At 43.4% G+C, this 16,443-nt stretch overlaps 1 protein-coding gene across 1 annotated transcript in view; it reads left to right on the top strand.

The window, feature by feature from the left end:
* Positions 1-16,443, top strand: part of LOC137438368 (voltage-dependent P/Q-type calcium channel subunit alpha-1A) — a 387,802-nt gene that overhangs the window by 60,432 nt on the left and 310,927 nt on the right. The window contains exon 7 of the mRNA XM_078767016.1: positions 2,603-2,778. Coding sequence (XP_078623142.1) covers positions 2,603-2,778 — 176 coding nt within the window. The remainder of the gene's footprint in view (positions 1-2,602; positions 2,779-16,443) is intronic.

Genomic DNA, 16,443 nt, shown 5'->3' with positions numbered 1-16,443 from the left:
CGGGGGTTCACCCACCTGCTCACCATGGTGGACAGGACCACCAGGTGGCCGGAGGCCGTGCCCCTCACCTCCACCACCACCGCCGACATGGCGCAGGCGTTCATCGCCACCTGGGTCGCGCGCTTCGGCGCACCGGCGGACATCTCGTCCGACCGCGGCCCACAGTTCACGTCCGAACTTTGGGGCGCGGTCGCCCGCTCGTTGGGGGTCACGCTGCACCGCACCACGGCCTACCACCCCCAAGCCAACGGGTTGTGCGAGCGGTTTCACCGCTCCATGAAGGCCGCACTCATGGCCGGCCTTCAGGACGACGGTTGGACCGACCGGCTGCCGTGGGTCCTTTTGGGCCTCCGCACGGCCCCCAAGGAGGACCTCCGGGCGTCCGCCGCCGAGCTCGTCTACGGCCAGCCGCTCCGCGTCCTGGGCGAGTTCGTGCCCGACGCTACCAGTCCCTGGTCCGCCGCACACCAGCGCTCGGACCTCCAGGAGGCCGCCCGCCGATTTGCCCCCGTGCCAACGTCCCGCCACGGTGGCCCCCAGTCCTACGTACCCCCGGTGCTTCGCACAGCGGAGTACGTCTTTGTGCGTCATGACGCGCACCGGGGGCCACTCCGGCCGCCGTACGACGGGCCCTTCTGGGTCCTGCGACGGGGCGACAAGTCCTTTGTCGTCGACGTTGGCGGCCGGTCGGACCGGATCTCTGTGGACCGCCTCAAACCGGCGCACATGGACGTCGACCGACCACCACGGTTGGCCCTTCCTCCGCGGCGAGGCCGCCCCCCGTCCACAGTTCCCCCCGCTCGACCACCCACCACCACGTCGGACCCCTCCCCACGACCCTCCAGGGGTCGCTTCGGCCAGGTCATCCGGACCCCCCTTAAATTGACCCTGCCGGTGCAGGTCGATTCTGGAGGGGCGTGTGTAGCGGTTACCGCTGGATGCACACAATCGCCTTTCACCGGCCAGAACACGGCCAGACGCGCCTCTCCCGGGCATGCCCGGACTCACTGTTCCCGGGCACGCCCGAACCTCCCGGGCACGCCCGGTCTCGTCTTTCCCGGGCATGCCCGCTCTCGCCTTTCCAGGGCTCGCCCAGAGCGTCCGGGCATGCCCGCTCTCGCCTTTCCAGTGCTCGTCCAGAGCGCCCGGGCACGCCCAGCCTCGACTTGTTAGGCCGCAGCCAAACACGCCCGGGCAGGTCCAGACTCGCCTTTCCAAGGCTCGCCCTTGACACCCGGGCATGCCCGGTATAGCTTTTGCCGGGCAAACTTCCCGACATAAATGTGTATATATATTGCTGCCCGATAAACGGGCTTTAGTGAGAATACCTGAGCTGTTTTGTTTCAATAAAGCAACTCGGACGAATTCCGTCTTTGGTCGCGTCACTTCTTTCGACTCGCGTTGGAGCGCAGCTCCTTCAACAACACAGCAACTCAGGTACAGTCATTATCCTCATCTAAAATAAGCCCGTTCCTCAGTATCGACGCTTGGTGAGGCGAGCGTTGCGAGCCGAGCCAAGCTGGTATATATATGTGTGTGTGTGTGTGTGTGTGTGTGTGTGTGTGTGTGTGTGTGTGTGTGTGTGTGCGTGTGTGTGTGTGTGTGTGTGTGTGTGTGTGTGTGTGTGTATGTATGTATGTGTATATATGTGTGTGTGTGTGTGTATGTGTGTGTGTGTGTGTGTGTGTGTGTGTGTGTGTGTGTGTGTGTGTGTGTGTGTGTGTGTGTGTGTGTGTGTGTGTGTGTGTGTGTGTGTGTGATTATATGGGGCTCCTTCATAAGCCTTAGAGTATCATCTCTCATTCATCTAATCCCTGATGGGAACAATCATAGGAGTTGCATCTCAATAATTCATTTAAGTGAGTATTAATTAAATATGCTCAATCGTTATCTCTTTTTTCATTATTCACTGTAAAAAGTAAAAATAGCATCTTCTGATGTGTTTGATTCCTTGTGGAGTGAATGAAGGAATTGCCTTTAAATAATTCATGTGAATGGGTTTGAATTAATTATGGAATATTTTATGTTGCACTCGTAAATGTAACTGTACACCATTACACGGTATATGTATGGGATGTTTTTGAGGACATGGTGACCACGGATACATTTTTTATATTTTGTTTACTGTATGGTGTAACTTCTCACTAAATTGGGTATCATGCTTTATCATACTTTGCCCTTTCCAAGTTTCGTTGTTTTCCCGGAAATACAAGGCTTTCATCTTTTGACACTCCGTTGCCAATTTTCATCCCTTTGACGTTGTTGTTTAATCCTCCCAATACTCTGAGACTGTTTCTGCAGCTGCTCATTACACCATTTTAACTTTCAGTGAGAGTTTGAAACTTACTGTCGATCGTCCCCTTCAGAAACTACCACACCCTGCTCACCCGCACCCTTCCTCCGCACCCATTGTCGGTTCTGTTGTTATTCCTCATTAATGATTCCTTCACTAGTGCTGGTACTATGGCCAAATATCTGTTACCTTTTTGGTGGGGGGGAATTGGGGTGATCTGTTGCCCCATGAGGGCCCATCCTGGTTTATAGCAATGATGAGCAGTCAATTGAATGTGAGAATAAATCAGTCATTGTATATGGCATGCAGGTGAATATGAAGAAAATGATGTTTGTGGGGTGAGAAGATGCCCTGAAGGATTCGATTGCCGAGGAGGCTATCCTGGACCAAACTATGGCATTACGCAATTTGACAATGTATTCTTCGCCGTGCTCACGGTGTTTCAGTGTATCACCATGGAGGGTTGGACAGACGTCCTCTATTACGTGAGTTTATTCAATCATGCATGGCTTTCTCTCTCTTTCTCTCTCTCTCTCTCTCTCTCTCTCTCTCTTACTCTCACTCTCACTCTCTCTCTCTCTCTCTCTCTCTCTTACTCTCACTCTCTCTCTCTCTTTTACCACTCCCCCCTTACTCTTTCTCTCTTCTCCATCTCTATCTGTCTTTGTCTCTGTCTCTCTCTCTGTTCTCCATCTCTGTATTTGTCTTTGTCTCTGTCTGTCTGTCTCTCTCCCTCTCTCTCTTTCTGTCTCTCTCTCCCCTCAAAGACTATTGAATGAACTTGTTCTTCTCAACTCTTATTCTTCTTGGTCTTTATTTTTCTTTCTTTCTCTGTGTTATTTTATTCTCTCTTTCAGTCTGTTTCTCAGTGAATGTATTTGTGTTTTTCTGACCGGTGCCGACATGGAATTTCTCATGTAATTGTTGCTAGTGCTGACACTCTGTGCATTAGTTGAGTATCATCGTCATTAATCTGAAATCTCGAAGGACTCGTTCAATCCAAAGGCTTGCAAGCCCACAAGACCATGTTCAATAACCCTTATTAGTAGTGGTACATGGTATTGGTCTGTGGAAATTTCCCCACTTGCTTCTCCCTTCTGTTCAATAAATTCGATTGGGAGGAGGGGTGTAGAGGAAAGTTCTTGATTAGCTCCAGAAATGCATAAAATATTTATTTATTTTAGATATTTTAGTTCCACCCATGGCTCATATATGAATAACCTAGATTCAAATCCCACACACCATTTATGTTTGTCCTTTGTCTACAAATGGCGTTGCCATTCACATTAAAGTACACTGATGTGTATGTCTTTGTCCTGCATTTGATTTACACACAAGCTCCTTCGATCAATTTTGAAAAGAAAATCTTAAAAAGACCCTGGAATTTTGGCTGTATAAACAAATGATCTAAAAATTTGGCCATTGGCAATGTGAGCAATGAAAAGTATCCACGGAAGTAGCCAATGCAGAATGAGGTGTCACATTGTGGTAGAACTGCGTACGGATCCATGCAAAGCATATATGTACAAAACCAAATGCATCTATCTGATTTTGTTGTTCACTGCTACTTGCTGGCTTGACCCTGAGGACTTCGTACATTAATACCAAATATACTATAATAGTGAGCAAATATAGAGCATTGTTATTTCTCAACCTTAAAAAAAAAAAAAATCGGGTGTAATTGTCACTAATGCTTTGTATAGCAAGTGTTAGTAAATATCAGGTGTAACCACTCCTCCCTCACTCCTCTTACACTCCTTTCACGACTCCTTCAGAGCACATGTAAGGCCAGCAGCGGATGATGCTCTGCTAACTTTGGCCCTCAGGCAGTGTTCCAAAATACTCTAGTGGTTCACCTGTATAAAAAATTGCAAAATATTTTGTTTCAATGGGATGCAAATGTAGGAAAGGTAATTTCTATCCAACCTAAATCTCGATTTCATTTCACCTTTTCTCTATTTTCATTAACTGCTACCCTCTAAGATGACCTCTTATCATATCCAATTCCACTACCACAGAAAACCATTTTCACCTGTGATGTGTCGCAGGTTTACAACAGCTCTGCATGGTTGTGGTGCTGTTGTTGTTGTGGTTCTTGCTGGGGATCGATTTTTGAAATGTGCACCCATTGGTTGGACAGCTGCCAGACCCCCACCCACATTTGTCGCTTGATTCCACCCACCATGGCACCCAGACCAAATAATATGGCTGCCATCTTGGTTTTCTGGTGGGCCTAAGGCATCAGGCTTGTAGGCCTCTGCTGATTATACACTGCCCTGGTTTGTTGCATCAAATTTCCATTGGCATTGTTTGGTTTTAGTGTTACTCACGATGAGGGACCCCAAAAAATCTAATCATTGTTGAATAAAAATTGTACGGTTTAATCAAGCCCGTCAACACGCACAGTACGCGTCTCCCTAACAAAAGAGCGTTACGTAATTTTTGAATGGCACCAAATTGGAGTTAAGCAATCCATGACTGTGTGATGCATCAGCTTGATCCGATATATCCGTGGGGATGGTGACGTGGGTGAGGCGTCGAATTAATCTTTTAATATCGCATTAAATGTGTGTTTCCCAATCACGCTATTCATCCTTGAAGAATGCGCTATATGCTTGTTTCCAAATCGGCCCGTTACCAGATTTTCTCTCAAGTTGTGACCACAGTGCGGTCATTCTTGTTTTATATTAATGGAATGTATGTAAGAAGAGTGGGATCTTTACTCAATACTCATCCAGAACAATCTTTTTTAAAGGGAAGGAAATAAGAGTCAACCACACAGAGTAGTTTCTTGTTGCATGTAGACTTTTTTTTTTACCTTTTCTCATCTTCTGACCCCTTGCAAATACCAAGTTCACCCATGATGGGATACTGGTCCCATTTTTGCATCGGAGCTCCTCGCTCTGCACTCAGTGTTCTTGATAGAGAATGTATCAAAGCCTGTTCCACTTGTGGGTGACAACTCGTTTACTGACAGCTTTTATCTCCTTTAGCTCCTGGCGTACTGCAGAGCAGTTTCTTCTTCAATAATTGTCTACCATTACTAGCGAAGGGACCCGGTTATATGTCAATTAGTAAATAGTGAATTGATTATTTGTTGGTGCCCAGCAGGTTTTTTTATGTTGACATATTACTGACCCTGTTGTGCCTCGTAGTCAGGATGGAAGTTTGTTCATTAATGTTGAGGAGGTTGATGTGGATGTGGCCTTTAGAAGATGAAATTGGTAATGTCGGATTGGTGTGTGGACTTCGAAGGTGAGATCGTTTTAATTGCTGCTGTGCTACAGGAGTGCTGCTGAAAGAATGATACTTTTGGCAAATGTGCAATATTGTGGGTTGCCATAGTAACTGATGTGTGATGTTCTTTGACACGTGATAAAGAGACATACAGTTGTTCATGGGAAAACACAGGGTTTTTTAAGGTAAAGCCAACCCTTTGTAGTATTTGTCCTTGGGTATTTTTATTGTTATGGCAAATGCTGATCGAATTGGAAGCTGGCAACGACATAGTTGAAATGGTTTAGTTGTAATTTTTGGAAAGAGCTTAGATATTATTACCTCCTCCACCAAAGGAGGATGGAGGTTATATTTTCCAGTTGTTTTGTATTCATGAACAAAAGATTGAAAAGTTCATGTTTTTGGATAGGATGGGGGAAGAATCAGACGATATGAGATGGTGGTGAACAACTGTTTTGAAGACCTGGAATGATCCTCATTCCAAAATCATGGGCATTAATATATGGAGTTGGTCCCCCCTATGCTGCTATAACAGCCTCTACTCTTCTGGGAAGGCTTTCCACTAGATGTTGGAACATTGCTGCGGGGATTTGCTTCCATTCAGCCACAAGAGCATTAGTGAGGTCAGGCACTGATGTTAGGCGATTAGGCCTGGCTCGCAGTCGGCGTTCCAATTCATCCCAAAGGTGTTTGATAGGGTTAAGGTCAGGGCTCTGTGCAAGCCAATCAAGTTCTTTCACACCGATCTCGACAAACCATTTCTGTATGGACTTCGCTTTGTGCACGGGGGCATTGTCATGCTGAAATGGGAAAGGGCCTTCCCCAAACTGTTGCCACAAAGTTGGAAGCACACAATCGTCTAGAATGTCGTATGCTGTGGCAGTGTAGCGTTAAGATTTCCCTTTACTGGAACTAAGGGGCCTAGCCCGAACCATGAACAACAGCCCCAGACCACTATTCCTCCTCCACCAAGCTTTACAGTTGGCACTATGCATTCGGGCAGGTAGCGTTCTCCTGGCATCTGCCAAACTCAGATTCGTCCGTCGGACTGCCAGATGGTGAAGTGTGATTCATCACTCCAGGGAACGCGTTTCCACTGCTCCAGAGTCCAATGGTGGCGAGCTTTACACAACTCCAGCTGACGCTTGGCATTGGTCATGGTGATCTTACGCTTGTGTGCAGCAGCTCGGCCATGGAAACACATTTCATGAAGCTCCCGACAAACAGTTGTTGTTCTGACGTTGCTTCCAGAGGCAGTTTGGAACTCGGTAGTGAGTGTTGCAACCGAGGACAGATGATTTTTACGGGCTGTGCGCTTTAGCACTTGGCGGTCCTGTTCTGAGCTTGTGTGGCCTACCTCTTCGTGGCTGAGCTGTTGTTGCTCCTAGACGTTTCCACTTCACAATAACAGCACTTACAGTTGACCGGGGCAGCTTTAGCAGGGCAGAAATTTGATGAACTGACTTGTTGGAAATGTGGCATCCTATGACGGTGCCACGTTGAATGTCACTGAGCTCTTCAGTATGGCCTATTCTACTGCCAATGTTTGTCTATGGAGATGGCATGGCATGGCTGTGTGCTTGATTATATATACCTGTCAGCAATGGGTGTGGCTGAAATAGCCAAATCCACTAATTAGAAGGGATGTCCGCATACTTTTGTTCATGTAGTGTATATACATACATACACATATACACACGCGCACTTGCATACATGTACACACACACACACACACACACACACACACACACATGTTACCTGGTATTAATACTTTGTAAGAGAATTCTTTTTTTTTTTTAATTTACTGAAGTTTTCTTGCTGAAGTAAATAGCCGAAAATGAAATTATTTGTTTGTACGGAATTGACAGAATAATTTGTGCTTATATTATTTTTGTTTGTGTGTTTAGTGTTTCTCATTTTGAGGCCATCACACTTTCAATATCATGGGTCTTTTTCTGCCCGCTCAAGCGTCAATCTGACCGGCCTATGGATTGGTCACATATTTCTTATTTTATATCCTCTTATCATAATCACTGTATACTCCTTTTTTACTGCCTCACTCTTTCAACACGTCTGATCTCTTTGGAAATCTATCTTCCTCCATCTGTTCCAGGTTCCCAGGCACTTAAGCTCTCTCTTTACCAACCCCCCCCATCAAGTTTACCAACCCCCTTAGCTTGTCCATCCTCCTTGTATCCACCCTCTTCACTCACACAATCCTCCTGACGCAGTCCTTCTCGCAGACCTGATTGATCTGTTGTTGCTGCTCCATCAGTGCCACAATCACCAGACCATATATAGGCATTCACAAACAATAATCATTATTGATATTTGTGTATTCTTATATACTGTCTCCAGATCATACACGATATACCACAAATAATAATCATGATAATGGTTATTGTTTGTGGAATTTCATGCAGAAGATTGGTCTTTTGGACAAATTTCACTGATAGGATATCAAGAAAAGGTTGTGAATTCATCGCTATTTATCTATTTGATTACCTGTATATACCTGATACAGTATTATTTTATTTTATTTTTTGAGAGTGAGCTTTATGGAAGAGTTCATATTTTGCCATTATATAATCATTAGGGAATACCAAGAGGACAATATGCTCGGGAATAACAAAGGGACAATATGTTGCATGCTCTTCTCTGTTTATCAAATAAAATATTTGCATGGGCTCATGCTGGAAGGTATTCTTGAAATGGACGTAATTGATAAAAACCAGACGTGTGGTATTCATGGCAAGTGGGCTGGATGTAAACTTAACACAGATTGACATCTGCATGATTATAGCCAGACAAGAGGAAAGCTCATTAAGTTTCTTGGGAGGTTTTCCTTTGTTATAACACTCATGTGCCAAGCTGTGCTGGAATAAAATCATTTCACTGCTGGTGAAATGTCATCTGCACTCTTCCTTTTAATTAACAAGGCGTGATATTTCCATGATATTGCTGAATGAGTGTATTGATATTGGCTTCTGTGCAACACTCGCCGTTCAGCTGTTTATCCTGGGTATGGATCCCAACCCAGCTATAAACTATTAGACTGGTCTTTAAACTTGCAGTTGGAGGCATATCAATGTGCGTTGTCCATCAGATGGACATTGACTGAAGTTACACCACTTGCTATTTCAGTGTGGTTATCTGTGAAGCAGCTCCTCCACGAAAAACAAAACGTTCTCAGGTTATTCACATATCACATGTGAACAACAGTCTTTATCTGCGAAGAGCAATCATTATTACCTCCACAACCTAAGGTGGGCGGAGGTCATGTTTTCACCCCTGTCTGTTGGTCTCTCTGTCTGTGAACAGGATATCCCAAACAGTTGTGGATGGATTCTGACGAAATTTAGTGGAGAGGTTGGGTAGGTATGTGACAGGAAGAATTGATTCAATTTTGGTGAAGATTCGAACCTGGATATGGATATGAGAATTTTAAAGTGATTCTTCACCTTTGAGTGACAGGGCAAAATAAAGACCGACATACAGCACGTTATCTCAAAAAGTTATGGACGGATTCAGATGAAACGTGGTGGACTGGTTGGGTGTGTGACAAGGGTGAACCATTTAGAATTTGGTAAAGATCCGAATACGAATCCGGATACAATAATTGTTTGAATTATTTAAGTGATTCTTCACCATTGAGTGATCGGGCCGATATATACAGGGTGTTTCAAAAAGATTGATACAACTTTGACTTCCTGCCAATTCTTTGTTTTTTGACCTATACTGTTTTCCTTTTCAGGGGTTGTTGGTGTTATCGTGGTATTTGTTCGTTGGCATTTCTAGCTCCGTAGCTCAACTATGCCATTGACAGTTGAGCAGAAGACAAAAATGGTGGCTCTGTTGTATGAGACTAAATCATATGTAGACACCCGCCGGAGGTTCTGCCTGGAATACGACCTCAGAACACGTGGTGGACCCACAAATTGTGCCATTCAATGTATTGTGAAACATTTTTGGCACAAGGGTACAGTGCACAACCAGAGCAAGGGAAACAGTGGCAGGCCAGCATCAGTAACCAAGAGCCAAGCCAACATCAACACCATGTGGGATTCTGCAGTGGACAGTCGCTGCGGCCCACTGTCGGCGCTCCCAGGAGCCGGGCATCAAACCAACATCAGTCTGGCGTATCCTCACGAAGGAATTGAAGCCTTTCCCATGCATCATCTATATTAGGCATAAAGTGAGTCAAGATGACTTGAGAAGGAGACTTGATATGTGTAATTGGCTCAGTGACAGGATGGAGCAGTACCCAAACTGGATCAACCTGATGTGGTTCAGTGATTAAGTCCATTTCCACTTGAACGGTGTCATCAACAACCACAACAACATTTTCTGGGGGGCAGAACCACCTGAGACTTACAGGAAAGTTGGACAGAACTTTGGAGTCAGGATCAATGCCTGTCTGAACCGCGGAGGGGCACACATCGAGTACGTCAATTACAAGGATTTTGCGTAAATGCCAATTTCAGACCTTGGCCTCTTACATACTCTAGCAATGACTTACTGCAATAGCAATCAGTGATAGAAAATACCATGCCATAACCTTTCAATCAATGATTGGTTCACGTTCCTCTTCCTGAGGTTTCTTTTTCTTTGTAAATAAACGTTTAAAGTTGTATCACTCTTTTTGAAACACCCTGTATGTGTATATATATATATACACACATATATATATATATATATATACATATACATATATATATATATATATATATATATATATATATATATATATATATATATATATATATATATATATATATATATATACAGACTTGGCATTTAATATGGAATTTTTTTTTGTGGGGGTGAATTTTGTTTTGTGGGGGTGAATTTGTGTGGGGATGCGACACAGCCAGGGCCAGTTTATTACTCCCGCCAGGGAGTAACGCATTCGATCGTGTCCGTCCGTGTGTGTGTGTTCGTGTGTTTGTGAACAAGATATCTGGAAAAGTTCTGAACGGATTTGGATGAAAGTTGGTGGAATGATTGCCCTTGGGATAAGGAAGAATTGATTAGTTTTTGGTGAAGCTCAGGATATTATTCCGGATCCAGGAATTTTTTTGGAAATTTTTTTGGGAAAGATATTTTCTGTTTTACTGCATTAAAGCTTTTATTCTTATTCTTAAATGATGTTTTTCTCCTCTAATTCCGAGATATATCAAAATAAATTCTCTGACAGTTAGGGCTTACTTTCTTTTTCATTTATTGTTTTGGGGAGAGGGGATGTTAAACAAAACATATTATTCCAACTAAACCCACGGCGGGAGTATGCGCTCTACTGAGTGGCGTTCTAGTGTAATGTTTATAATTACGTGCCATTTGCTTGGCTGGTAGTGTGTGTCGTGTAGTGTCATAAGAAACAATGGAAAAGTCGCAGAGGTCATTTACATACAGGGGATTTACCCTTAACCCCTAAGCTCCATAACACAAGAGCCACCCTCCATATGGCCGCACGTCACACTTAATCCGAACACACGGAGCTGACTTAAGTTACAGGTTTTTTTTTTCATGACAGTCGGAGCACACTACCTATACAATCCTACCTGGCCTCAGGTATTTCATTGCCTACCCCTCATAAACGTAACAATACTTTATTTTATGTCTTTAATACAGGAAAATAATACTTTATTTTATGTCCTTAATACAGAAAAATAATACTTTGTTTTATGTCATTAATACAGAAAAAATAATACTTTCTTTTATGTCCTTAATACAGGAAAATGATACTTTATTTTATGTCCTTAATACAGGAAAATGATACTTTATTTTATGTCCTTCATAACTGTTATTCATGAAAATATAACACAAACATACATGCTAATTAAGAGTACATTTTGGCGAAAATGGGAAACAAATTTTAAAGTTGAAGTCCCTGACCCGATTTTTGTCTGTTATCTCTTACATTTGCACATCGCGGATTTGCGGTTCACAGAGATTTTCATGAGCATAACCCCTGTGAATGGCAAGGCCCTCCTGTACAAGAAATTGCACTCCCATTCAATAATTTCACCGGCATCCTTATTTAATGGAATTCTTCAAAACTGAATGTCAAACAGAAGTGTTGAAATGAGGTTGGAAAGAAATTAATGCATGGGTTGAAAAGAAGGTTAAGAAATTAATAAGAATACATGAAATTTATTCATGAAATGTATGAAATGTAATTGTAAACACATGAAATGTAATTTATAAGAACTAGGGCATTGCCCGTACGTGGGTGCCCGTTCCTTGCCAAAAAAAAAAAAAAACGCTACCCGTACGCTCTACCCCGCCCGTACGCCCGTAAACAAAAAAAACAACGCTCTTCGCTTCCGCCCTTCGCTCTGACTGAATTGGGAGAAATAATGTGCATAAGAAATCGAATTACGTACCGTAATGGCGGTCAGCTCGTAACGCGCTCAGCTCCGCTCGTCTCACATCGGCCACGCCTACGCAACAAAGCGTTCTGTGATTGGCTGCCGGAAGTGAAGTCTTCACTGTCCGGAAGTTCGCAAATCGCAGTTACGATGAATCGTTTTAATTTAATCGCAGTTTGAATTCGTTTTAAAACATAGTTTAACGGCAACATAGTTTTCCAACGTGAAATAAATGAATACGCTGTCAAATGTGCCGTCCGAGGCAGAGTCTGATCGCCACGTTCGGCACACGTGATAGCTCGCTGCTCTCTGATTGGTTGAAGCGTTTTTTGGACATAGCTCGGTAAGTACTTCTCCGATTAATTTAAAACCTTGAAAAGGCACATCCTCGGGTCCCCAGCAATATACCTGGCAAGTTTCAAGTATATCGGACCCGTGGTTGTCGAGAAACAGCGGTCACAGACAAACGTACAAACGTACAAACGTACAAACAGAGATTACTGGAATTATAGATAGATACATGAAGGCTAAGAAAGTGAAATATTAGGTGTACCCAGGAGCGTCGAGAGGGGAGTTCAGGGGGGGTCACTGCCTCGGGGCCTGGGGTCCGTTGAGGGGCTCGAACTTCCCCTGTAATTTTTTTAAACAGTACAGTGAAACCCCTCATCCGCTCATCCTCATTTCCTCATTGTTACATTTAATCCCAGAAGCTTGTTTTGCTTTCCTTGCCGACTTTCTTGCCGGGAAAAATTAACATTTACCGCTGTTATTAATGGTACAGTTTCAAACTTTACAGAAAATGGTTATTAACCAGAAATGTGCGTTACAAAGAAATGTGTTTGCATCCTCTTTGTCCAAAAAAATTATTAACCATCTTCTCACGTATTTTTTTTGCCAATCTTATTTTAAAAATAGTGCTGAACAGTCGAGGGTGCGAATTGACTCGATCAGTCCAAACGTCCCGCTGTCTCCCTTATTTTTGATCATACGGCTAAATAAAAGTTTTTTTTTCTCGGTAAAATATTCAGGTAAATGACACGGATAAATAATAATTTAGTCCTTGTGTGCATTTTATTATATACTGTATACTGTTTCAGGCCGTTTGGCTGGAGCATTCCATGACGCTTTGGTTTGGACAATTTGACTGTACTGTATGTTCCGCATTCTGCAGCATGTAGGAGGTGCACCAGTTTCTGGTTCGTAAATTACATTGTATTTGTTTTTAATTCACGGTTTCGTTATTATTCTGAAAATTTATACACAAATGTTTGTTTTAGGAAACGATTATTTCGCACTAAATCCCATTTTGCCCGAAGACCCAAGGATACCTCAATCTGCCTTGCCCCTAAGGCCTGGAGTGTGTGATTATCGCCGTTGGTGAGATATTTCATTTTTTTTATCTTTCAGTTTGTGAATTGTGACCATTGTGAATTGTGAATTGTGACCACCATAAATCAGGGGCGCAGAAAAGAAAAGAAAGGGCCGCGAGGGAAAAGTACGTGACTCAAAGACAGAAAACCCTTGAAAATCTGGCCTTCTCAACGAAAGTGAATGTGACTCAGGCTGACGTCAGTGATGACGTGGTTGATTTATACAGCGAAAAATCAAATTGCTGATGTCGAGACTGAAAGTGATATCTGTATTCCTGTCAATGAACACGCAGAAGCAGGAAGTATTGTCTCAGTGCTGCCTGAAAAACAGGAGGGTGCCACAGAAAGGAAACTGTTAGATTTTGACGTCGGCTTCTTCCAAACTAAAAACCCTGCACCTGCTCAAGTAGAGGAGGCAGTTCGTCGAGGTCCTGAAAGTTATCCTTCACAGTTTCCTGATGATGTGGATGGGCATTCATTTCCCGTTTGCCTGCTTCACACTAAATTGACAAACGGTGAAAATGTACCCGTGATTGGCTTTCTTGGAGCAAAAGTAAGCAAGCATTGCTTTGCTTTCCTTGCCGTCTTTTCAGGAAGCTCCTGGTGCCTAGTCACTCAGCTCTTGCTTCAACTTCAGGCTACTCCTTTCAACAGAAATGGAAAAGGTTGCATGAAAAGATTCCTGAACGCCAAAGCAGTAGCAGTCACAAAATGTGTTACATTGAATGGTGTAACTTGGAGAAACGCCTCAAGTGTGACTCAACCGTCGACCAGCGACTCTTTGCAGAGCATTCAGTCAGGCAGCAAATTGGAAACAAATACTATGCAGAATTCTAGATGGGATGTTGCTCCTGGGGGAAAGAGGGTTGGCACTTAGGGGGAAAAGTCATCTCATTGGGAATCCAAGAAATGGTAATTTTCTGGGCATTTTGGAGTTGATCAGCCATTATGATCCATTTCTTGAAGAACATCTCAACAAAGTGAAGGAATCTCAAATCACACATGACCGGTTGCAAGTTCATTACTTGTCCCCAGTAAGTCAAAACGACTTTATAAGGTTTTGCTCTAAAAATGTGACAAATGCGATCCTCAACAAACGAGAAACCTCAAAATACTTTTCTCTAATTGTCGATGCAAGTCCTGACTCAGCGCATGTAGAACAAACTGTGTTTATTCTGCACTATGTTCACTTGAATGATGAAAATAAAAACTACGAGATTCAATAAAGATTCCTTGATTTTGTGGATTGCAATAAAAAAAATAGGTGAAGCGATTGCAGGACTGACCCTTGATACTCTCAAAAAGCGGATAAATAGGTTGTTGTAGAGCGGTTGTTGTAGAGTGGATAAATATAATTGTAGACTGCCGTGGCCAAGGGTTTGACTATGGAAAAAACATGAGCGGCTCCTACAAAGGTGCTCAAGCTCATATTCTGAACGACAATCCCCTAGCCACATACTCGCCCTGTGCTTGTCACAGCTTAAATCTGTGTGGTGTTACAGATGCTGAATGTTGTCCAGAAGTGATTACGTTCTTTGGAGTCGTTCAAAAATTCTACAATGTGTTCAGCTCCAGCCCACAAAGATGGGAAATTTTGAAGGAAAACGTTGACTGCTCTCTGCACAGCGTGTCAGATATACGTTGGTCTGCCCGGGTGGACGGTGTTAAGCCTTTTGCAGTTCAACTTCTTGGAATAAAGGCCATTGAAATAGCACAGGATCTGAATCTGAGAGCAGAGACTCCATCCGATCTAAACGGCATTCAGACCTACATAAATTCATTTGAGTGTATCCTCATGGTCTCTATTTGGCTTAAAGTCCTCACAGCAATCAACTTCAGGAACTCAGTTCTGCAAGCCAGAGATGCGACATTGGATGTAGAGGTTGAGAATATAAAAATCCTAATTGAGGATCTCAAACATTTGAGAGAGATTTGGGATGCAGTTTTGACTGAGAGTAAGCTTGCTGCTGAGAGCCTTCATATGGCAACCTCAATGATGTTGCCAGAGAAAAGACGAAAATGTAGGAAGAGGTTTGCAGACGAGACATTGAACAAAGAGGTGATAGATTCCAATCCAGAAGATTGTTTCAAGCGTCAAGTTTTCTATGCTCTTCTGGACCGTGTCATCGGAAACATGGCCAGGCATTATGAGGCAGCCAGGGAGCTAGAGGCGACATTTGGTGTCATGTGGAAATACCCAAACTTGAACCAAGAAGAGGTATGTGAACAAGCTGGAGTACTTTGTGAGAAGTACAGTGTTGATGTGTATGAGGATCTAGTGGATGAAATAGAACACTTAAAGGCGATCCGCACAGCTAATCTGGGACAGACACCTTTATCACAACTTAAACTGTTTAACAATCTCCACGAGTTGAAACTTGACACCTTGTTCCCCAATATCTCCATCGTGTTTAGGATCTTCTGTGCCCTACCTGTCACCATTGCACACGTGGAACGCTCATTCAGTACACTGGCAAGAGTAAAAAATGTCCTGAGATCAACCATGTGTCAAGATCGACTGACGACTTTGGGACAATGGCGGTGGAAGCGCCTCTAGCAAGGAAATTGGATTTCGATGCCGTTATTGAACTGTTCACCAGCGAGAGAGCCCACAGAGCACCTTTCGGGTCGAGCTTCATTTCATCATATAAATATTTGTGTTTGGTTTTCCTTTGTATATGAATGCTTGATAGATTAAGAACTAGAACAGCACCCGGTAGACCGCATACCTCCCTCCACCAGGCTGAACAATTTACATTTTGTATCCCACTGATAGGCCGGATCTGGATCCGGACCTGAAGCAAAATCGAATCGGCTTGTTCTTGTCACCAAAGCAACTCATCCACTTAGTTTTGTCATAACTCGTCCATAACTTTTAGAAGTATGATGCTGTATATCATTTTTGGCCCCATCTCTCAATGGTGATCAGAGAATCATAATTATAAAAAAAATATCGTTTCCGGATTCGGATTCTTCGCTAATATCGAATCGATTCGTTCTTGTCGCACTCCCAACCTGTCCAAGTTTTGCCTGAATGCGTCCATAACTTTTTGAGATATCCTGTTCACAGACAGACAGGTGGAAACATAACCTCCGTCCACCTTTGTTGGTGGAGATAATGATTTAAATTACAATCTGAGTAATAATTCATATATTCTTGTTGCTTTTTAGA

Source organism: Myxine glutinosa, chromosome 13 (assembly GCF_964187855.1).
Source record: "Myxine glutinosa chromosome 13, kmMyxGlut1.1, whole genome shotgun sequence".
Taxonomy (NCBI): domain Eukaryota; kingdom Metazoa; phylum Chordata; class Myxini; order Myxiniformes; family Myxinidae; genus Myxine; species Myxine glutinosa.
The sequence above is the reverse complement of the archived record's forward strand: the minus strand, read 5'-3'. Positions and strand labels throughout refer to the sequence as shown.